This window comes from Podarcis melisellensis (assembly GCF_964234715.1).
Source record: "Podarcis melisellensis genome assembly, chromosome: 1".
Taxonomy (NCBI): domain Eukaryota; kingdom Metazoa; phylum Chordata; class Lepidosauria; order Squamata; family Lacertidae; genus Podarcis; species Podarcis melisellensis.
Window position 1 is genome coordinate 61,421,316 of NC_138528.1, and position 24,962 is coordinate 61,446,277.

The window sequence follows — 24,962 nt, forward strand, 5'->3', positions numbered from 1 at the left end:
ATAGTGAGAAGGTGGGGAGGGGTATTACTCAGAAGGGTGGTGGGAATGGGTGATTGGCAGATAGCTGTGATGAGCCTGTTGACGACTCTTAACGACTGCAATAGGTCTTACAGGAAAAAGCAAGGGGTGAGAAGGTGAAAAATGGCTTTGTCATGTATAATGAGATAAGAATCCAATGTCTTTGTTCAGACCAGGTCTCTCCATGGTTTTAAGTTTGGTAATAAGTTGCAATTCAGCAGCTTCTCTTTCCAGTCTATTTCTGAAATTCCTTTGTAGTAAAACAGCTACTTTGAGATCTTGTATAGAATGTCCTGGGAGATTGAAGTGTTCTCCTACTGGTTTCTCTGTCTTGTGATTCCTGATGTCAGATTTATGTCCATTTATTCTTTGGCGTAAGGTTTGGCCTGTTTGTCCAATATAGAGAGTGGGTAGGAGTTTAGGAAACGTTGTTCTAAATCTGCCATGAAGATGTTGGCATCACCCATTCCCACCACCCTTCTGAGTAATACCCCTCCCCACCTTCTCACTATATAGAAGGGTCTGGTGACTTCTGTTTCAGTGTATCTGAAGAAGTGTGCATGCACACGAAAGCTCATACCAAGAACTAACTTAGTTGGTCTTTAAGGTGCTACTGGAAGGAATTTTTTTATTTTGTTTAGTCATACCTCTTGTTAAGTTCGGTTCAGGTTACATCTTTTCAGGTTGCGTCCTGCGGTGACCCAGAAGTACCAGAAAGGGTGACTTCTGGGTTTTGTCACTCGCACATGCGCAGACACACAAAATGACATCACACGCATGCGCAGAAGCGGCGAATTGCGACCCATGCGTGCACAGACGCAGGTTGCATTCTCTTCAGGTTGCGAACGGAGCTCCAGAACGGATCCCGTTCGCAACCTGAGGCACCACTGTACAGTTAAAAATGGGTAGGCAGGAAAAGTAAAATCGAGGTGGCTGCTCTATGCACACTTGCCAAAGAGTTAAGGCCCACTGAATTAATTCCCAGTGGAATTTACATGCTTAGGACTGCAGTGCCCATAGCCTGAGCAGCAGCTAGTACTAATATTAGTGTTTCTAGTGTTTATATTTGACAATTCTTGGACTGCACTGTGACTTTTGGTTTCATAAACTTTTAGAGAGCATGGCGTAGAGACCAGGCTGTTGCATGATATGCACTTAGGCATGAAATATAGACCTGTTGCTAGGAACTTGCATATATTAAGAGACATCATCAGCTATTAAATATATTTGGCAGCTCTATTCTGTAATAGTAATGAGGAGTGAGTGCCTTCTGCTACTACCTAAACTGTTCCAGCCACTGGCCCTTGTTAGTTAAAACAGAAATGGGTATGTATCACTATGCAAATGACAAATGGGGCTGCAAGCTTATGCACACTTACAAAAGAGTAAGTACTATGGAACTCAGATTTATTTCAAAGTAAACATATTTAGGATTCTTTTGTTCATTTCATAATGAGCTGCAGCAAACATTTTTAGAAAAAAAAATCATACTTGTAATAGTAATAATAATAAAAAAAATTCTTGGACAATTCCCTAAAAAGCCCATCTGTCTTCTGTGAGTTCTCTCCCAGCTCTCACTGCCAGAGCAGTCTTTTTGGTTTTACTTTGTTTACACCATTGTCAAAATCCATCAGTAAAAGTGTGGTTGCACCCTGCATCGCAAATGCTGCATTGAGTGAGGATTGGGACCAAATAACTCTACAATTATATCATGCCGTAAAAGTACCCCCTTTTTCTGTGAGTTTTCAGTGCCCGCTCAAAATTCCATATATTTGTGTGTGTTTTTGTCTGCAGCATACTTTTAAAAAGTATTCTAGGTTCGGCAATCAGGGCTTAATTTTACCATCTAGGCAAAGTGAATTTCTAGGCCTCCCTTTGTCACTCATCCATGCCCATAGCATTCCTTTAAAAAAAAAATCTTCTGGACTATGATACTATGTTTAAACACCTCCCAACCCATCCCCACTTTTTGTCTTTGTTTTTCTTTCAGAATGACATGAGTGCCCTAGCAACATCAGGTCTCTTCTTCAAGGATGGCAAAAAACGTATTGATTACATTTTGGTCTATAAAAAGTCCAGTCCACAAATAGAGAAACGGAGCACTTTTGAAAAGAACCTTCGGGCAGAAGGACTGATGTTAGAAAGAGAGGTATGTTACATTTTCCACCTTTCTGCAGAGACTTTTTCTGAATAGAAGACCCACATCTGAGGCTGTGTTCGCACGGCAGTTTATTCTGTTTTCAGTTCCACATTAAGATCCACATTATATTTGAGCTTCCACATGATATCAAAACCACTTCTGTGGAACAGTGGATTGCTAGGAACCCACAGAAGACATTCAGTGGGGGGCAGGAGGACATAAGCACTGCAAAAGGAATTTCTGGAAGGGGTCCGGCTCATATGTTACATCTGCCCACATTAAGAGAGGGCTGGCCGTACTCCTTACACAGGTGAGCCTTGTTCTCAAGACACTAATGGCCTCATCCTTGAAGATGGCTTAGATAAGACAGCTGGCCTCTTCCTTTTAGACAGCTGTGTTTAGTCCCAGCTGCAGTGCATGGCAAGCTGAAATTTCCATAACCACAGGGATGAAACTTAAAGGCCAAGTTTGACACAAAAGTCAGTGCCCACCTGGATATGGAACATTAATCAATTCTATTTGGTTACTTTTTCAGCCAGCTGTTACAAACCATGATATTATGTTTGTTAAAATTCATTGTCCTTGGGATACATTGTGCAAATACGCTGAAAGAATGAACATCAGGATGCCTTTCCGGTAATATAAAATATTTCATTTTAATTTTTTTTACTTAATCAGGTTTTTTTAATGCATGTATTAATGAAATATGCTTTACCATTATTATTATTTTTACGGTTGTGCTTCCATAAGTTTTCTTGAATATATGGTTGTTTTCTAGAAATATACAATACAACTGCATGCAAAGTTACAGTGATCACAGTTATTTTATTAACTCAGAGAAGGTGTGGCAATGATTAGAGTGTTGGACTAAAACCTGGTAGACCGGGGTTCTAATCCACACTGCTGTGTAGCTCACTGTGTGACATTGGGCCTGTCACTGTCTCTTAGCCTATCTCATAAAATTGTTCTGAGCATAAAATAGGGGGAGGGAGAAACCATCAAGCTCCTTGGAGGAAAGATGGAACATAAATGAAATATTAATTAATATTTGCAAGGACATCCATAGTTTTAGGAATAGAGTCTTTCTACTGTTAGATCTCTAGAGGTGGATTCAGATCATTATTTGTTCTGATAACTGACCTACTGAAACTTTGTGTGTGGCTGGGATAGGTGACCAGTCTGTGAATACTCCAAGTTTTCAGACACATGGCAAGATCTCAGCCCACCAATTTTTAAAAACTGGGCAAAGTCTAGATTGCGTTGCAAGATAGAGCTAGTCTAGTTGTTTGTCATGGCTAATTTGATTCACATGAATTTCAGTAGGAATTAATACTAAACAAAGAGTACAGACATTCTTCTTCATGCTTACACTGTGTGTTTGTGTGTGTGTGTAAGGAAATCATGCAACACTGGCCACACACATCTCAAAACTGATAAGATTGTTAACCATGCCCCATCTTCAGAGGCTCTGAATTTGGCGACAATGAGAAAGGGCCCTAAGTACTTATTTATCTACTCTGCTATTCGGCCAAAAAGGCTTTCCTGCACTCGGGCTTAGAACCTCGGAAAAACACAACACAAAAGGAAACAAAGAGGAAGGGTAAAACCAAGTTCAGGCACCAGTTCTTAAAGTTACTCCAGTGTACAGCTGTTCACACATATGCCTCTTTTTCATACTTAAGGACCCCAGTGGGGTTGTGCATCTGCAACATGTTAGAGCTTCAACAAGCTGGTGAGCACCAAAAGCGAGTCACCACTTTCTGCTTCTTTCTCTATCGTTCCATGTCCACAGAAAATAGGCCCTACCTATTATGGCAACAAATCAAACACTAAGAAATCGATTATCTGCATTCTAGGAGGGAGATAGGATTGGCAGAGAACTCCCTCCTCCATGATGGAAACCCCCATTACACCCATTGAAGGCATAGGCTGTGAGAGGGCTACTAGAAATGCTGTTCCTATTATCCAGATGTGACAATCAGCAGAGGAAATAGAAGCCAAACTGACTGTTTTCCACATTCCTCTGTCATTTGCAATGATTATAGATTCACATAAAGCCTGCACAACTTGAATTCAAGTTTCCACCTTGGATCTGATGACTTTGCACCTCCAGACAAATGAGGAAGATGACACATTTTCATTCAGCCCTCTAGGATCATCACATGCAAAACTCTCTTTAGCTACAAGCTTCTGAAAGTTAAATAACCCAAACTGCTTTCCCTACTCCCATTTAATCCAGTTTAATCCCTAGGGAGCAAAGCAGGATAGTTATAGCTGCTGACTCAAGCAGATTGGCTGCAGTCCAGAGCCCATTTACTCTAGAGCAGTAGCATTAAACTCAGTGTGATTCTTCCAGAATTGAATGGGTTATGGATTAGACCAATTGTCAGAAAATGAGCCATCAGTTCAAAAAAGACAGCAAATCATTTTCAGCAAGTGACTACAATGGTCGTCAGCAATCCTGTAAACAATTTGGTATTTTTATCATATTTACTTCAGCAATGGGAGAATGGGAACAAAAGTAAAACAAGGAAACTCACAATGAAAGTGTTTGAATGCAGGGCTTGCTCTTAGAAGTCTTTCCTGCTTTGATCTATGAGGAACTTTTTGTACAATGTGAGCTGTTTCATGCATATGGAAGAGCACAAAAAGTAACACTTTGGTGACTAATCCAGCAGCTTTTATGCTTTAAAAGCTGTCCGCGCTTAAGAGCCTGTGCAACTCACTGTGTGACCTTGGATTAGTCTTTCTCTCAGGGTGTTTTGAAATTGTGCACCTCCTGGGAGGATGCATCCATGTCGGCTCCTGTACACAGTCAAGAATCCCAATCCACTTTCAAATGTCAGCCTGAATGCATGGTCATTGGAGGTGCTGCCCTCAGGGTGCAGGATGTCAGGAACAAGGCTATCAGGCATGGTCTACTGTCCCTTTCACATCTTAGATGTCTGCACGGAGGGGGTGATCTGAACACCCCTTAGGACAGCAGTCAAAATGAAGACCGTGCTATGGTGTTATCTGAGAATTCTGATTCTTGCTACAATTGTCTGCTTCTGCTTCTTATTCTTCCTTCCTCCTTTTCCCCTCCTATTTTCTTCCAACCTTCTGCTATTCCCACCTTTGTGCATCAAAAGCCTTTGGTGACTATATCTGTGCAACGATGATTCAGACCAGCATTATCCTATTCATGTGAAGGGGCTGAAGATATGCTGCTGCCCCCACACCTGATTTCCTGGCCCAACTCCTTAACCAATCCATGCCTTGAGCAGCTGAAGAATGAGGGCCTATGCAGATGTTCTATGCGATCTGAATTCTCTGTACACTCAGAATTCAAAACCATACAGCAGCTTACACATATAGAATGCTACACACAAAGGCCTCCCCACATCAGCCAGATGTGTGGACATTGCCAGGGGGAGAAGATAACAGTGTGACACAGTGGTGGTGCCTACAAAATGGCTTCTTCTGCTCCTTCTTCACATCAGGATAGGGTCTGAGAAGGAAAATACTGTGTGTGACACAATGGCATAGCTTGCCTCTCGGGTGCCCGGGGTGGCACACGTGCCCTGCACCTGGGATCAGAGTGAGCCCCCATGGGGGCAGGGCAAACCAGGTCAGGGCGCACTGTGCAAAGCCTCTCCGCCACCTCCCCCTCAACTGTAGGGCGGCTGAGGGAGAGGTGGTGGGAAGATGCAAGCCCCACGCTGCTCTTTCAGGCAGCGCGGAGCTTGCAGATGCCCAAGCCACCACATCACTCCCAGGAGAGGCATGTGGCTCAGGCATGCTACAGACCCCGCAGTAAGTGCTGGCCCCTACAGTGTGGCCCCTAGCGCCAGCCACATTTTGTTGTGTTTGTTGACTGAACTAAAAAGTATCGTGAGGGTCTACTCCCCATTTTTTATTTTTTAAAAATCATATTTTTGCCATTTTGTCACCCCCCTCAGTGATGACACCCGGGGCAGACTGCATCCACCACACACACCTTTCTACACCACGGGGGTGACAGATTCCATGCCCATTACGCCAACAGGGATGGGTAAGGAGTTCATTCAGGACCAGAGCTGAGAAGCAACAGGTTTCCAAGTCAGCTTGAGATTGTTCAGACAGCTGCAGGCCACCTGAATTGCTAGTTGCCCTTGCCCATCTCCTTATCTCTAATTTGATAGCCTGGTCCAATGGACCAAGCCAGCAAATGGAACAGATGCCTTTTGCAAGCTAAACTGGAGAACTCTCTGTAGGAAGGATGGGAACTGGGATACACATTAAATTAAACTGAGCAGATGTTATTTGTCAAGAAGAGATGGTCTGCCTTGCTTCACTTGCCATTAAAGCTGCTTATTTCTGGGGAAGAGTGTTGCACGATTGAGTTGCTGTTCTTGGCTGATAAAGATAGGAAGAGGTAGTACTGTCTCTTCCTTCCCAATGTACAAAACTCCCCTTTTCAGCTCTGCTGTGCAGAGATGTGTCTCACGGACTAGGGCATCAGTCTTCAGCACTGGCACTGGTCTGACCACAGAGTTTAAGTTAGATGAGAGCCCAGACATGGTAAAATGGATAAATTGTCCTTTCTTCAGTTCTGAGCTCCATATACTCTTATATGATTCACCGTCCCTCTGTCTCTTACAAATATATTCCATCTTTAGATTATTATTATTTTTTTAAAAAAGGTAGTAAGCAATGAAATCCAAATAGAAAATAACTGATCGACATAATAAAGAATCAATACCACAGCAAAACTGTATAAAATCACATAAAAAAATGTTTTCAAAGCCCCCAGTTAAAACATAATTAAATTAAAAATACACATTAGGCTATCCAACTTGATTGTACTCAGAGTAGACCAACTTCAATTAATGACTGAAGTTAGTCATTAATTTCAATCAGTTTATTCTATGAAAAGCATTTTGGATGAAATCCATCTGTCATTTTTGTAAGTGCTTATTTTTAAGTGTGATTTGGTCTAAATAAAATCTATTATTTGAATTCTGCTAGACTTTATCCATCCTTCCAGCTAAGTAACAGCATCAGCGGGGTTTTTTTATATATATAAAGAAAGTTATTAATTAGTATAAGGCAGAATTCCAATAGTACAAAGAAACTATGAAGTTTGTGTTTACAGTGTGCTTCATGAAAAGCGCTCTCTCTCTCTCTCTCTCTCTCTCTCTCCCTCCCCCTCCCCCCCCCCTCTCTCTCTCTATATATATATCCTCAGTGAAAATTGCAGAGATAATTGCATGACTTTTAAAAAAAAACCTCAGGCATTACTGTAGTCATTTAAGGGTAGCAAAAAAATATTGAAATAGAAAAGCAATCCGTTCCAGTTCCTTCATACAGCCATCTGCTGTCCACAGTTGTGTGCAAAATATCAGCTGATATAATGACAATAACATGAAGAAATCAGTGTGCAAATGAATGGGGAAAGATCCATAGTCTCTGAGCTTTCTGAAGCTGTAACTTCTTAGTGCATGTTAAATCTTTAAAGTAGCTAACTATACTATTGATATGTACTATAATTTTAGCCAAGGTTTTCCAAGTTAATGGTTTTAAAGATATTTCATTGCCTTTAGAAGTGTGATTTTTTTCCACCTTTATTTTGTAAAGCTGCTTGTGACAAATACTATGGTCTGTTTCCTAAGTCTGCTTCCTTCTCCTTTGTATGCGACTGTTCTCAGATTATTTCTGCTATTCTTACAGGAAAAAATGTTATTACACTGACTGGAGGAGCAAAACCATGGGCAGGTTGGTGGGTGATATGTAGCTTTTCATTTTGCCAGATAGTCACCCTGCTTAAAACCAATCCATCCTAGCAGTTGTAAATTTATTACAGAGGACCTTAAACAAATTAATGGAAGCAGTAGACCTTGGCTGATTGTTTGTGTATGTGGTGGTGTTGCTTTAAAAAAGAAAGAAAGAAAGAAAATGCAGGGTGTGGTTACTCTTACAAAAAGATGGTGGCATCCAAGACTCTGAAAGAGCTTTTGGGAACCCTCTATTTTTGACACTATCATGGAGTCAGATCCTGAGAATGGTGCAGAATCTTGCAGATTACTTTCCTGTACACACACACACACCTGAAGCCCTCTATGCTCACAGAAAAGCCTCCCCAGGGATCCCCAAAATTGGGAGGAAACACTGGGAAACAGAGCAGCACTCATGCAATATGTCTCCATCCAATTTTGGCCAGTTCATCCTTTCCCCAGCAGCCCCCTTCCCTTCCCACACCATTCAAGAGGGAGCCTCAGCTCTTCAAAAAGCTCAACAGGGGAAGGAGAGGATGCTAAAGACTTTTTCAACCAGCTTCCTTCTTCCCACGGCTCTCAGGATCCAACCCACCATCTTTCTTAGTCCTGCTGCCTAAGAACCCTTTTCTGTACACAAAGCATGGAGTTTAGTGCTGTGCTGAAAAATTCTCTTTGTGTGTGTGCTCTCCATTTTCCATCGATTAATGAGAAAAGATATTGCATTCAAAAATGATCAAAGGCACAGGAAACGTTAGGTGAAATTCTTGTGTATGGTTGCAGGTTATATAATTCTCATGAATGGTTACATAATTTTGAGGTGAATAGTCTTCCTTTCGTTCTGGAAATCATCTTACTGGTGGTTTGCACTCTGCAGCCTTCCTGGATGTCTGTTTCTCAGTTAGCCCAAGACATCTTTAGATAAATCATCCTCCAGATCTGAATATTCAATAGCAACACCCTGAAATATTTTATTGTGTAAATTTACAACTGCTTATCTCCTCTCCCCAGTCATGCACGTGCTTGCTTTGCATCGAATACATTACAAATACATACATAGATATATAAAAATATAGTTTGCTTTGTATGGTATGTGAATTGTAATAGGGTTTCCCCCATCCATCCCAAACATCCAGACGTGGAGATATATTCCTGTTGTATTAACAACTATTACTTACCTTGATTATGGTTTAGTTTGTTTCCAATGGAGCTGTGTGGTGGCAAATTTACAGATAATGAAATCACAATGCCTAAGTGTGCTGGTGGCTTCTTTTTATTAACATTGCTCTATAAAGCTCTTGATTCTCAGTGTGAGGCAGAACTCCCAAAGGATAATCACAGTCAGACGAAATTCTCCTTGACCTTTCTCAGTTCCAGAGCCACAGCCACATGGGGCCTGGCCCCCTTTGAAATATTCAAGCTACCCTTTCTGAATTTTAAGCTTTCACATTCATTTTAAAAAAAAAATCTGTGGAGAAAAGGATTGAGGCAATATTACACTCAATCAAGGAAAAGTAAGAGGTAAACACCAGGTGAAATTAATAGGGCTGATCAATTAAAGAAGATTGGTTAATCATACGGGTTTTAGTCTATTAATCTATTTGGCATATTTGTATAAATACTTCTGAAGCATACTTTAGAGCATAAGAAAAGCCCTGCTAAATCAGACTAAAGGCCTACATAGTCCAGTATTTTGCAGTCACCGTGGCCAACCAGATGTCTATGGAAAACCCACAAGCAGAACATTAGCACAACAGCACTCTCCTGCTCATAATCCCCAGAAACTACTATTCAGGGGCAGAAGATCTCTGATCTTGGAGGAATCATATAGTAATCATACTTAAGTAGCCAATGATAGTCCTACCCACCATGAAGTTAAGTCCTTACCGCATCTTGTGGTGTCAAATTTATCTTGACAAAAATGGCTGGTGGTTGTGTGGATAGCCTGGCCCTGAGGTGAACCTGTACACACTGTTGTGAAGTGATAATCCAAATTGGCTTAACCATAAAGAAGCCAACCAAATTTGAAACCAACCTTCCACCACTTTCTCACCAGAGAATCCAGGTATCCTGGTTTCATCTTACGGCCAGTTCATGTGACTTAACTGTTGTGGCAACATTCATGAACTGTTTACCAAGTGAAAAGATGTCCATCAGCTTTTGAGGATGATGGAAGCCTCCTGCTCACTACAGCCGATCTGGAGTTCCACACAACCATCTTATTACTTTGGCCATAAACTAGTGAAATAAGTTTGCATGGGCAATTGGGCTTTCCTTGTGATATCTTGGGAGGCAGTAAAGTGTTGCCTATGCTTGTGGTTCTTTCCTTTTATATCTAACAGGACCAACCCTCTGCCCTCACAGGGCTGTTTCTTATTTTCTTATTATATCTCTAGTCAATGAGTTTAGGAAGGTCTTCCCTTCAAGTTGTGAATACTGGTATTCTCATCTGATATTTGTATATGTAATACACATCCTACTTGCAAAAATTGCACCCTGACTTTAAAATGCAAATGTGAGAAGCGACTTAAAAGTGACTAATTTGACATTTAAAAAAAGGTAAAGGACCCCTGAAACCAGAGCAGTGCACGGAAACGCCGTTGACCTTCCCGCTGGAGCGGTACCTATTTATCTACTTGCACTTTGATGTGCTTTCGAACTGCTAGCTTGGCAGGAGCTGGGACCGAGCAACGGGAGCTCACCCCGTCATGGGGATTCGAACTGCCAACCTTCTGATTGGCAAGCCCAAGAGGCTCAGTGGTTTAGACCACAGCGCCACCCACATCCCTAATTTGACATTAGTAGCTTCTTATACTGAATGTTATGCACCAGGAACATATTCCACTCACTCACATTATGCAACCATTTTCCATCATGTACTCATTTTGTAGTCATTTGCATGTCATTATTAAAATGTTAACTTCATTTTAAAAAAGAAATATATATATGCAGTTTTTGTTGCCCTGGGCTGCTTTGGGAGGAAGAGTGAGCCATGAATATAAAAATAAATAAATGAATAAAAACTTGTACTTTCACTGCAAATTTGACTAAAATAGCTGTATTTTACAAATTTCGACCATGGTGGTTGGCAAAGGCGAGACTACTGATACATTAAATAATCAGGCGTGAAAGCTGGGGAAAGGGATTTGATGAGAATTTTTAATTTTAATTTAATTTTAATTTAATTTTAAATCTTAGCTTTGTTATTGCTCTGTTTACCAAAAAAACCCACCCTAATCATCTTGTTTATAAGTTAATTTAATGTGTGTTGTTTCATTTACACCGCTGTCTATTCAAGATACCTGAGAATACAGGCCTTGATCAAGAGAAGCATGTATGTAACTTTGTGAACCTAGCAGGGCTTTTAATAATTTTTGCCCTGTATTCTATGGCAATGCAAACTAGTGCTGGCCCTAACATTAGACAAAGTGAGGCAACCCTCATGATTCCTCCCCACAGCATTTCATTCTGTTGCCCCATTGCCTGTGGAGAGTTAAGGCCCCCTATTTTGGGTAAAGATTTAACAATATTATTAGTCTACAAAAGGGAGTACCATAGTACATACTACAGAATCATTAAACCATGTAATATAATAAATAAATCTGCCCATACTTTTTTCTCATCAGCTCTCTGTAATTTCTTATTCTTTTAAAAAATGGCACTCCTATTAAAAATAACTGAAGAGACCTAGCAGTAAAATTCTGTTTGTCTACTCAGAGGTAAGCCCTGCAGAGTTCAATGGGGCTAACCCAGTCTACTTGGGAGCAAGCTCAATTCAAATCAATACAACATACATGGTTACTCTAGTTATAAATGTCTGCAGAATTGCAGCCTCAGTGGCAAAGGCTCAAGACAATTAATTGAGTATGTCCTAGAGAACATCTATGTCCCATTTGCTGCATAAGGTTTCTAAGTTTTTCATGAAACAGAACAATGCATTTCTTTCTAAACAAATAATGAAATCTTGTAGCCTATAAAAGTTAACCAGTTTTCAGCAGTGCAAACAAAACAAGAGTTAATTTTGTTAAATCCTTAATGCAGCATGTTGATATGGTTACCATTTACACATTTCAATTATCTTGATCCTATTTATTTTCAATACATGCAGTATTGCATGTTTTGGTCTCTTATGTTTTGTTTTCTTTATATATAAATGATGGTTATGACCTTCTGGTTAAACTGAATTCATTCATTCATTCATACCTGAATCATTCTATGAAATAAAGTCTACAAGTAAACATACGTTGCAATGAGCAATAATGTATGAAATGCAATGCAGAGAGCAATAATATCTATGGGTGCAATGTAGCCTTTTAAAAGTCAATACGGGTTTGGAAAAGATTTAATGATATGTAGATTGCATCTCATACCAATGCAAATAAGATCACTTTCAGGACCCGATATTGAATTTTAGTGAAAGATTGCATTCCTTTTGTATTTAAATGGAAATTTTGCCTGGTTCAGTGTTTCTGGGGTGTACTCCTCATTATTTGAAATTATTTCTTTCATTACCCCCAGTGAATTTATTAAGAGTGATGGCCCATTACAGCAAAGAAGTGTTACCTGTTTATTTGTTGCACTGATGTGCCAGTTGTACCTTATAAAGATGAATAAGCCATTCTGTTAAAAAGCACTGTCTAGAGTTCAAGCGAACAGCAGACTCAGACATTGCAGCACTGAATACCAACAGAGGCAGGGCAAGATATATGCAGAAGCAGGTATCTGTGCGTACATCCCCTGACAGAGTTGGATCCCTCCCCTCTCCCCACCCTTTACTCTGTGCACATTGTTCCCACTGGTGGGTGAACCCAACCAGCACTTTGATCTTGGATGTGTTTTTCCCAACGCTAGATCAGAAATGCAATTCAGTGTAAACAAGTGCAAAGTGTTGCACGTCAGGGCAAAGTAAATAAATAAATTTTAATTTCACATACATGGTCATGGGGTCTGAACTTGCAACGACTAAGAACGAGATAGCTTGAGGAAGATCATCATCATCATTTTTAGTTTGTATACTGTCTTTCTATCTTACAATACTCACAGCGGTTTACAAGCTGAAGAAACAAAAAATGTACATCTTATAACAATCTAATGCAATAGTAAATGTGATAATAAAACAAAACTTTAAATAAGCAACCTACATCAAAAAAGCATTCAACAAGATGTCAACGGAGTGTGCAGCAGCTGAGAAAAAGGCAAATTCTATGCTGGGGATCATTAGAAAGGGATGGGAAATAAAACTGCCAAATTGTGTGACTGCATTTGGAATACCATGTACCGTTCTGGCCTTTGCCTCAAAAAGCATACAGTAAGCCTGCAACTTACATGGGAGTTATGTTCTGGAGATGACACCTAAACCCAAATTTGCATGTACAGTGGTACCTTGGGATGCGAACGGGATCCGTTCCAGAGCCCCGTTCGCATCCTGAATGCAACGTAAGCCCCGACGGCGTGTCTGCATGTGCGCGGGTCGCACTTTGCTGCTTCCGTGCATATGTGTGACGTCATTTTGAGCGTCTGCACGAGCGGCGAAACCCAGAAGTAACACACTCCATTACTTCCGGGTTGCCGTGGAGCGCAACTCGAACGTGCTCAACCCGAAGCACATTCAACCCGAGGTATGACTGTAGTCCAAACATATTGGGTTCAATGGCAGGTGGGATTGCCCAAATCTTTCTTCCCGAATGCCCACCCCCCTCTTTATTTTTTAAATTTTTTTGCCAAGTGCGTAAAGCTGAATGTGCAGGAGTTAAATGTGTGTAAGTTGTGGGCTGGCTGTACTGTAGAGTTGAAAAAAGGTTCAGAAAAGGCTACCCAAATGATTGAGGGGCTGAAGCGACTCTGAGGAAAGGTTGCAGCATTTTTAGAGTTTTTAGTTCTGAGAAAAGGTGAGTAAGAGAGGAAATTATGCATAACATGGAGGTAGTGGGTAGAGAAAAGTTTTTCTGCCTCTCTCTCATAACTTGTGGGCGTCCAATAAAACTGAATGTTGAAAGAGTCAGGACAGATGAAAGGACTTTTTTGTGTAGCACATAATTAAACTATGGAAATCACTCCCACGGGAGGCAGTGAGGGCCACTAACTTGGATGGCTTTAAAAGAGGATTAGACAGATTCAAGGAGGATAAGATTATTACTGGCTACTCACCACAATAGCTATGCTCTGCCGCCACAGTCAGAGATGACAATGCTTCTGAATACTAGTTGCTGGAAACCACAGGAGAGGAGAGGGCTCTAGCCGAGGTAATGTTTGCAGATTTCCCATTGGTTCCTGATTGCTGATGCTGGTTCCTGATGCTGGACTAGATGGGCCACTGTTCTAGATGCTCTTATCTCTTAACATCCACAGTGCATCTCCACATCAGAAGCAGCAGCAACAGCTGAACATGAGAGCATCTGATGGAGCTTTGTGGTGACAAGGGCAGGTCAAACCTGTGGTTCCTCTTCCCAACACTTCAAGAGGCCTGTAATTTGGCACTTAACAGAAGAGCAATATTTGGAGATTGTTTTATGCATTGCATTTGTATATTTTATTGATTTTTGTAAACCACCCAGGAGAGACTTTGGTCAACAGGTGGCCTAGAAATAATTCAAATAAATACCACAAGAAGAGCCCGGGTAGATCTAGTCTAATGTCCTGTCTTGTGGAGAGACATCTCACTAATAAACCAAATAGAGTCAAAGAATGTAAAATGCAGATGACTGTTTTTGTTTTGCTACAATGTTTTGTCACCCGCCCTACATATTAATTCTATTGCAGCTTAAGAATACAGGTTGGAGTGGGATGTTTAGAGAACAGGTATAATGGAAACACAGCTATTATATTTGTGAGGCCTCATTGTATATTTCACCTCAGACTGAATGGCAACCCATGAGTTATGTGAGGGGAGCTCTGAACCTCCAGATATTGCTGGACTACAATTCCCAAACTCTCTGACCATTGAATTTGCTGACTGGCACAGAAGGGAGTTGTAAGTGAAAAAACATCAGGGGCTAGCAGAGATTCCTTTTCTCTTCTCTAAATCCATTCATGTGGGCCATTCCATTCCATTTTTCGCAACCAGAGAAAGGGGAAGGAACACACATCACTGGTAGAGCATCTGCCTTGCAAGCACATGTGTCTCATGTTGAATCCACAGCATATCCAGGTAGGTTTGGGAGAGACTCCTGCCCGAAACCCTGGACAGCCACTGCCAGTCAGTGGTCTGACTTGCTACAAGGCAGCTTCCCATGTTCCTAGTGTTGGCAGTGCCACTTACAATACATTTTTAATCCGAGGTTATGCAGCTATTTTTCTTCATTTTTGAAGAAGAGGACATTATAAAGAACGTGGCTTCATCTTCTTTGTTTTCCATTCTAGTACAACCCTCCCATTGCTGGGTAGCATGTAGCGAAATGTCTAGGCAGAGTGCATGCAAGAGATTGAAGTAATTCCCCCTCCCCCCCCCCACTGTTCCAGTTTGCAGAGGAATATGAGAGAACTGAAGAGCTGGTTGCCCAGAAATCCAATGAAACTTGACAAAGAAGCACTTCCTGACCTGGAAGAAACAGATTGCTATACGGCGCCCTTCAGTCGCGCACGCATACATCAGTAAGTGGGGGACCCATATGTATATATTCATAAGGCACCCTGATTAATATTTCACTTTTGCTCAGCAGGTGACATAACATCAATCATCATTAGCAGATGGTTGATGTCAAAACTGAATGGTATTTATATTCTAAAAATTCTGTCATCTTTATTCAGTGATATCTTCTAGCGTAGGGTCAGGCACCAGTACCACCCCCTAGACTGGCTTTCTTTTCTCTAGGGTAATTTTGCAGTATTCTCAGAGCAACAATACTAAATTCAAAATGTATGAGCTACTCTGAAATCCTAAGGGCCAGAATCACAAGTGCTACATTTTTGTTTCATAAAGCAGGATCACAATTGAATGTTCCTGATTAAAACCATAAATCTCATATTCATGAATTTTGTGACCCAAGAGGGAAATCTCAGTGGTGCAGGGCCATCCAATTGGACATTAGCAGGTCAGCAAAATACCCTATAGTGTTTTGTGTACATAAAGTTTTGGAAGCTTATTCCAAAAGGCCATTGTCTCAGAACCAGCTTGAAGATTGCTTGAATTGCACTACTTGCAGAAATTAAAATGCTTCAGGTTTTAGTTGCTCACAGTTTAAATGGGGCAATGAGATCCTTGAACATTTGAAGTCACCTGACACTCATGGATTTGCTTTTCAGTATTCATTTAACTGGACTGAACTACAAGTTGAACAATTCAAGTTATATAAATAAGATCTTAATACATGCCCTTTTTAAGAAACATGTTAATTGTGTCTATTCAGAAGTACCAGTACGTCCCACTGAATTCAGTAGGTCTTAATACCAGGTAAGTGGGTATAAGAGTGTAGCCTAAGCTTAGGTTCTGAACCACATTAGAGTTAATTATTTGAAAATCATGGGATGGAAAAGGCATCAATGACTATATGGCATCCAAACCATTCCAGGGAGGCAAAGGTTTCTGGCACAAGAAGTGCGTGCTGCAATAGCAGAAGGGAAACCTAGCTGGGGAGTGATATTGGGAAGGGCTACTGCTGTGGAAACAGGACAGCAGGTGAACCCAAAAGGCAAAGGAAGTTTACTGACAGACGTTTGAATGGCAGAAAATGGCAGGTGCCCGTGCTTGTATTTAATGTGTGGAGCTATTTCGTTCATTGTGAGATATATTGTATGGTGATATTTTGACAGTTGCTTTGAAAATTAATCGACATCAACTATCTCTTCAACAGTTTTACAATAAACAACAAAGACAGTTTCTTCAGCAACTCCACGAGAAGTAGAATAGTACACCATATGCTGCAGAGAACGAAGTATGAAGATGGGAAATCAAAAATGGGTATAATTCCACTTGGGTATTAAGACTGCTTGTTGTTAGCAACATATCCTCTGCCAGCCAAAATTATTGAGTGAATATTTATACTAAAATATAGATAACATCCAATTGGAGAAGACATCATGGAATTTTCACCCGGGGACCCTCCAAATGAACACTTTCTTAAGCTTACATCCAATTTTGCATGCACAATGCTTATGCAGATGTTAGATTATATCCAACATTTATTGCACATTTCTCCTGATTTGTTTGTTACAGGACAATAAGCATTCGTGCTGCATTCATTCTCATTTGTTTGTATGGTGTTTACACTCGTTTCCATTAATTAGTCTGTCAGTAATCCCGTATTTTTCAATGCATTTCCCATCACTATCCAAACCATGAAAAGACTAAGGACTGGTAAAGAAAAAGTTATTTATATGCATTGTATGTGCCATATAACATTGTGCCACCAGATGGCGATGTGCAGTCCCATTTTTCTCTACCTGTTTTCCCTGTTTAAATTTACAATGCTTTAAATGGAATTGCTTCTTTGATGTGTCTAGATCCAACCTAATTCTTTCTAAAAAGCAGATTTGTTGTGCTAGGACAGCAGAGTCCCTTAATCAACATTAAAACACAAACCTAAAGCTTTGGAATGCACTTGAATTCCTCCTGGAGGAAGAGGCGTCCCTAAGATTCTTCACATAGGGTTACTATATTTCGAATAGTTGTTGAGCTTTGGAGGAGGGGGCAAAGCAGTTGAGCTTTTGGGCAAATTCACAAATTCAGTTTTTTTTAAAAGGAAAATCAGCAAAAAAGACACTGCCACACATCCAGATTTTCCCAGACATTTTAGCAATTTCCACCCAGACGCTGCTTCCAACTGCAGTATTCCGAGTATGTCCAGGAATTTCTGGATGTATGGCAACCCTAGAAGTTCACAGAAAACTAACAATAGTTGTCAATTTAACAAAGTTTGTTAATAAAGGCCTGAATCCACTTCAATGCACTTGAATGCACTTGTGAATAGGCCCTTATACTTGTGCAAGGTATCTACATCCAGTTCTTTTAATTTCCTCATCCTGCACTCAGTCTTCTTTATAGCCATCCCACTATCATTATTTTGGAACTTATTTTTGATTAGGGATGCAAATAATGTATTTAGTTAGGGACACAAAGATTAATAATAATAATAATAATAATAATAATAATAATAATAATAATAATAATAATAATAATTTATTATTTGTACCCCGCCCATCTGGTTGGGTTTCCCCAGCCACTCTGGGCGGCTTCCAACAAAGATAAAAGATACACTGAAATGTCACATATTAAAAACCTCCCTGAAAAGGGCTGCCTTCAGATGTCTTCTGAAAGTCAGGTAGATGTTTATCGCTTTGACATCTGATGGGAGGGCGTTCCACAGGGCGGGCGCCACTACTGACAAGGCCCTCTGCCTGGTTCCCTGTAACCTGGCCTCTCGCAGTGAGGGAACCACCAGAAGGCCCTCAGAGCTGGATTGTAGTCATTCCGCTTATCAGCCATAACAAAACAGAGCACAAACCTCCCCCAAAACATTCATTTGTGCCACAAGTTCTTATTTTGTTAGATGCCAGCACAAATAAACAAACACACAAAGCAACATCACTTTCATTATGAAACTGGAAATAGTATATCATCTCACAGGGGAAACAAAGTTCTTCCTGCAACTAAAGCTGTGGGGATTCCGTGGGGATCCTTATAAAGTGAGCATTGGGGGATATAAATGACAGCATCCTCTGCCCCAGTGTAAGAGCTGCATGTTTATTGTGAGCAGCATTTTTCAATCTAGGACTCTGAAACTCAGACTTGATTCCAACAAGCAGCAAACTGATCCACGCCTCATAGCTTTTGACAGTAACCATATTAGCAAAAGACCAGATGAGAAGCAGAAGAGCAAAGAGCTTTTATCTGCTTGGAGAAACTTGCTGACTTGACTTGAAACACCATTAGCCTTGCATATAATGATTTTTGAATGGGTTCATCGTTTCAGGTTAAGGAGAACTAGAATTAGGGTTGCCATATTTTGAAGAGCAAAAAAAGAGGTAGCCTGAGCTGATGCTAGCCAGAGCCAGGGAAAGAAGCCATGGCAAGCAGAGCAACCCAAGCCTGCCCACCCCCCCAAAAAAACACATCACACCTCGGACATTTCCTTTGAAATGTAAAAACCTGTCTGGATAGGCCTGTTGGCAACCAGCAAAAGGAGAACATGGAATCCACCACACTCTCACATCAGGATTCCGTTTTTGTACGATACAAAAACACACACACGTGTGTTGCAATTCATTCCATACCCAGGTGCTTGTCAGCAGGGTAATCCTATCCAGCGGCGGAGCAAGCCAATTGGGCACCTGGGGTGGCAAATGTGCCCTACACCCAGGGGTGGGGCCAGCCAACCAAGGGGGCATATCCAGCCACCTGCAGAGGTGGGGCCAGCTGCCCGCGGGGCGAGGTGAGCCAGGGCAGGACACGCCGTGGGGCCTCTGAGGAGTTGGACTCCTCCCACTCAGCCATCGTACAGCTGGGGGGTGGCGGACCATTTGGAGCAGCACGGAGCCTGCAGGCACCCAAGCCACCATGTCACTCCCAGGAGAGACACGTGGCTCAGGCGCGCTGCAGGCCCTGCTGTGAGTGCCACCCAGCATTTTGTCACCCCCCTCAGTGGTGACACCCAGGGGCCCCGCCGCCCCTCCGCTGCCCCTGAACCCATCTAGAAAAGAAGAAGAAGAAGACAGAAAAATGGGGGGTGGCTGGGCACGTGTGGCAACATGAACAAAGCCAGAAAATATTCTTAATAAGGAAATTTATATACTACTTCATATTTCAAAGTAAGTGGTTAACAGCCTGCTAAAAATATCACAAATGAAATGCAGAAATAACGTTAACAAAATCCACATTTTGGAGCAGCACTTGGATGTTAGCACTTGTGTTGAGGAACCTGATTTCTAAGTTGTGTTATTGTCTTCTCTTCATTCCCTAGGCATTAACAGATTACTCAACAACGGAACTTACGAAGCTGCATTTCCACCTCACGAGGTAGATTAAGTAGTAGTGCTTTGAGTATGGTATGTTCATTCTAAGTTTGCGTTAACCTCCTGCAGTCTGCAAATGAAATGTATGAAATGCTCTCAGGTATTTCTGTTTCTCCGCTCCGTCAGTCTTCTCTGAGGACCCCTTCTTCAATCTTCATTGTGTAGTTTTTTGTTGCGCTAGATGTCATTTGTTGCATAGCATGCAACCCATCCAAAGCATGTGGTGATCTACATTAGTATAAAACAATGGAATATGTTATTTCAACTCACTGCAGTGGCTTTATGCTAGAGGGAAGTACTTCCATTCACATAAGGTGGGCCCCCAATTTTTGTCAATCCCCATCTGCAGTCAAAACTTTCCACCAGTCCTCAAGAGTGACTTCTTGGGGTGGGGGGGGGGACTGCAGCCTGCATAAATTGGGTGCCCCACATTACACTAGCAAAAAAGAAGTATTTTTTAAAAAAATAATAATTAAATTTCAATATTGAGACAAGTAGTATCATAAACAATGCAATAACTTTATGTTACACACACACACATTCACATTGCTTTTCCTTCTCCTCATATTTCTAAACATGGGAATTATTGTGAGGATGAATGTAACAATTGTGTACTTTATACATAAATGCACCATATACTTGCATTAATAATGGACAGTATCTTCCAGCTGGAAAGTACTTCAGTTCTTTGCTGTCAAGACAAAGCACTTCCAGAAGGATCTCTCTGTTTTTGTTCCAAAATAATGTTTTCCTTCTGTAGAGATGTTTATAATTACCACAGCTTGAGTAGAGTACGCTCAAGACTGTACTGTTCAGCATTGTTTAGTAATACATGGAGCAACTGTCCTGTTCCATTAGAAATGTTGTTTTAATATTTTTCTTAATTTCTTTATAAGAACCCTTTTCTTTTGTATAAGCACATAACAATCCCCCCCCCTCCTCCACTATCTGTCTTCCAGGGAAGTCACAAGAGCCGGCATCCCATCAAAACTCACGGAGCCCAGAATCATCGACATCTGTTATATGAGCGCTGGGCACGGTGGGGAATGTGGTATAAATACCAGCCTTTGGATTTGATCAGGTACTCCAAGAATACTGCAGAACTTGGTTTAGTCCCATGAAAAGGAAGGAAGGCTGAATGGCATTCCAATGAACATTCTGCTGTGAACAGTCTCCTTCTATCAGCCTAGTGTTTTAAATTGGTTGGGTAACCTCTGTTCCAGGGATTGAATGCATCCTATTGTGCTGCTGTTATCTGGCCCTTGGGACACTCCCTTGGCCCCACCCCTTGTCCTTAGGCCACACCCCTCACCAATAGTGTTCTACAGTCTCAAGTGGTTTTGCCTGACTGGAATGTGTCTTTGAACTGTAGTAATGTCTCTTCCTTTGCTAGTTAGAGGATGGAGGGGGTATATGTACAGGGCTGTCTTAAGCAAATGCAGCGCCATGGTGCAAAGATCCACCTGGTCCCCCCCCCCCGGTTACTCAGTCCCAGGCATGCAGGAGGGCGGAGCCGGCTGGCTGCATCTGGTCTCACTGGCTCGGTCGCCCCCGAACCTGCAGTGCAGAGCCGCTCGCAGCAGAAGAGCCCACCGTGGCGCTCCGACCAACGGGTGGGCTCTTCCCCGGACTCAACACTCTGGCCCCGGACTTTCAGCCTGGCGCCCTGAGAGCCTGGTGCCCAGGTGCCCCGCACCCCTAATGCCTATGGGTAAGACGGCCCTGTATATGTAAAAAATAAACCTCTGGCTTTTGTGCAGTTGAAATCTGGCCTGTGTAGGTAGACATTTATTGTGCCATGCACTTTTCCCGCTGAAGTGTGACCTCTGGATGATTGATGGAATCCAGCCTTCAGCCTGAGAAAAGTTCTCCATCTTCTTTAAGTAGTGTATAAATTTATTTTAAAAAAATCTTTGATTTGTTTTATTAGTTCTGATGATGAAATGCATGCTGTATTCAGAAAATGTAAGATTATTTAGCATGCATCTGCAAATAAATACAGTAGTGCAAATACAGTACTGCAATCACACCGAATTGGCTGTGCCAGTCCATTTGCAATGTGTCAACTTTGCCACCACCTCTCCCTTTCCCTCTGCCTTCTGATAAGCAGCAGCCATGCAACAACCCAGTGGTCAGGTGAGTGCTGCCACCCCACCATGCCACCTGCTACTGGTGTTACCAGATCTACTTATTGGCATGTGTGGAAGGAAAGACTGCCTAGGCCATGTCCAGAGACTCTGGCTGCATTTTGACATCTGGCTAAACCATTGTTTAATGTGACGTGAACAAGCCAAGTAAACCAATGGTTCATGCATTTCCCCCATCCCCTCTCCTCCTGTAGCATCACAGGAGGATTTTGAAAGTTTCTCTTCTGTTTTCCATTAATTGAAGTTTAGTGTTTCAAACTAAAACTATGGTAAACTATGGGTTGTTGTTTTGAAACAAGCCAGTTTCGAAATCCAAAGATTAAGGTTTTAAACAAACTATGGTTAACATTAACACATCAATACAAGAAATTGCAGTTAAGCAAAAATCAGAAGCAAAACTATGAAAAAACAACAACCACAGAGAAAGGTTGCCCTAAAACATTTTGCTGCCAGAGCAAAACAGCAAGTCAAAGTGTCTAGTACTCAGGTAAGGCCAAGTCATTTCAGCAATGAAGTCCCACAAAAATACAATTGTAATAACATAATAACTAACAAATTGCTTCCCTTTTATGACCACCAAAATCAGCTGCCCCAAGGTGACCACCTCACTCTGCCTATTTGCAGGGCCAACTTTGCTGCAGAGTTTTGTTCATGCCATGTTAAACTATGGTTTAGTCTTGCATCCATATGTACTTTTAACCTGTAGTCAGTGATGGCAACAATTCTCCCTGCTCCAAGAGTCTCTACAATAAATAAACAGGCAGGACTCTAGTTGTGCCTGACTGTGTTAAATAAAAAATATGTATGGTCCAGCACAAGCTTTTCCACTGTGATGAACTCCCATTTCGGACTACAACTCCCATTGTCCCTGACTATTACTCAGCTGGCTGTGACTTAGGTAAATTGTAGTCCAAAACATCTGGCCAGACCAGATTGGGAAAGCTGACCTTGACTGCAATCAGTGGCCTTCAAATTATATGTTGAAGTAAAATAAAATGGGTTTGCCATACCCATTTCTAACCAAATCCCATCCCAACTGAAGAGTAGTTCCACTTCCACTTAAGGTGAATGCTCTGTTGCCAAGGCTGGCATAGACATTCAATTTCTTTGACATTTAAGCATATTGTATATTTATCTTTTTCTTACGCAGGCGGTATTTTGGAGAGAAAATTGGCCTTTATTTCGCTTGGCTGGGATGGTATACTGGGATGCTCATTCCTGCTGCACTTGTTGGGCTGTTTGTTTTCCTTTATGGATTATTTACCATGGATTCCAGCCAAGTAAGGTAAGAGGTGTGGGATTGTCCTCTTTTATAAAATCATAACACAGCATGCTCTGTCGCTATGAGCTGGCAGCTCTCAAGCCCTATCAAAAGTAGCTGTCGAAATGGATCACGAGAATAATGCAAATTGGCCTAAGCCCTACTCTGCTGCCTGAATATCATATGGAAGAATCACGAGGTGGGTTTTTCGTACCGGACAGAAGGTGTTTGGTGTGTGCATGATGCTTTTAGTGTGTGATCATCTTCAGTCCAGTTTCTGTTTGCTTTTGAAGGATTATTTTGAGATGCAGAGGATCCACTTCACAGTAATTAAAAATGAAATAAAATTCTGGTATGAGCTACTTTCACTCCTTAGAGAAGCATTTACATCGAAAGGTGGGGGGGGGGCGACAAAATGACTCTCTCTATCCTGAAAAGTTATTATTCTATGGTGACCATAAAATAAAAGCATGACAATGCAATGTAGCATTTGAAACTAAAATCTCCCCATTCTGACCTGTGCATCATAAAGTTATCTTGCCTCAGTTACCTTGTGTTGTGCTGCCCAGTGGCGTAGCGTGGGTTGTCAGCACCCGGGGCAAGGCAAGTAATTTGCATCCCCTAACCCGTGGATTTGCGCCCCCTAACCCGTAGATTTATGCCCCCTAACCCATGGATTTGCGCCCCCTAACCCTAACCCCCAGATGTTGTGCCCGGTGTGGCCGGCCCCCCCTGCACCCCCCACGCTACGCCACTGGTGCTGCCATCACTTTGTACATTCTCTTACCCCCTTTGGCAACAGCCAATGATGTAGAGAGAAGTTGAGGAAAAGCACAATGTGACAATGTTATGAATTACAGGGGAGCAAGGAAGAAATCAGTGCTTAGATGCTGTTTTGGTGTCCCCCCTCCAATAAAATAAAAACCAACAACATTGGTCTGGAGGGGTGGGGAAAACCCTGAGGAAATTTGGGGTTTGTGAAGGGATGGGGGGGATTCTGTTGCACAAGCCAAAGTTCTAATGATTCAGTGACTTCACTGCATACAAACAAACAGCTCTTAGGCTGGGTGGGGGAAAGAACGCTATGCCCCCACCCCAAGCAGAACTGTCCAAAACTTTCTAATGTCCTATTCTTTTAAAAGAATATCTTTTACTGCTTTTTCACATGTAATAAACTTAATTAAAACATAGCAGACAACAAACAGCAGCTAGTCTGTTATTTCTTGGAAAAAAGCGTAACAGCGGTTTGAAATTAGAACCATTACTTAGAACAAGTTTATGATGCACATTAAAGTCTCGGATCCAAAAATTTTCTCCAGATTTTTTGATAGGTCATGCCTGTTATTGAAGCATCTACAGCCTTTTAGACAAGACCTTTCCCTAATAAATGGAAGGTAACCTCAGACCTGGCCAGTAGGTTTGACTGAGCAATCCTCCTGGTCCCATTAACCCTCTCCTGTCCCTGACATTGATCCACCATTGCCTCAAGGCCAAACCACAAAACAGTCTTATTCACAGTAAACAGATGGCAAATCCACAAAAATATTCTGGGGAAGAAATCTCATTCCAGTAGGCATCATTATGAGGGGAAATGGGATAGAAATGCTTTTAACAAATAAATAAATAAACATTTGTGAAAGCCTTTTGATAATCAACACTGTGGGTGGGATTCAGCTAGAGAGGCTCATCCATAGAAGCCCTGTGGCAATACATCC

At 41.6% G+C, this 24,962-nt stretch overlaps 1 protein-coding gene across 4 annotated transcripts in view; it reads left to right on the top strand.

Moving 5' to 3' along the window:
- Nucleotides 1-24,962, top strand: part of ANO3 (anoctamin 3) — a 232,421-nt gene that overhangs the window by 157,862 nt on the left and 49,597 nt on the right. For 3 of the 4 annotated variants that reach the window (XM_081882795.1, XM_081882797.1, XM_081882798.1), the window contains 8 exons: nt 2,009-2,167; nt 2,694-2,794; nt 7,850-7,894; nt 15,352-15,483; nt 16,683-16,789; nt 19,788-19,843; nt 20,799-20,920; nt 23,137-23,271. In XM_081882795.1, coding sequence (XP_081738921.1) covers nt 2,009-2,167; nt 2,694-2,794; nt 7,850-7,894; nt 15,352-15,483; nt 16,683-16,789; nt 19,788-19,843; nt 20,799-20,920; nt 23,137-23,271 — 857 coding nt within the window. The remainder of the gene's footprint in view (nt 1-2,008; nt 2,168-2,693; nt 2,795-7,849; nt 7,895-15,351; nt 15,484-16,682; nt 16,790-19,787; nt 19,844-20,798; nt 20,921-23,136; nt 23,272-24,962) is intronic. The other variant, XM_081882796.1, reaches the window with a different exon arrangement.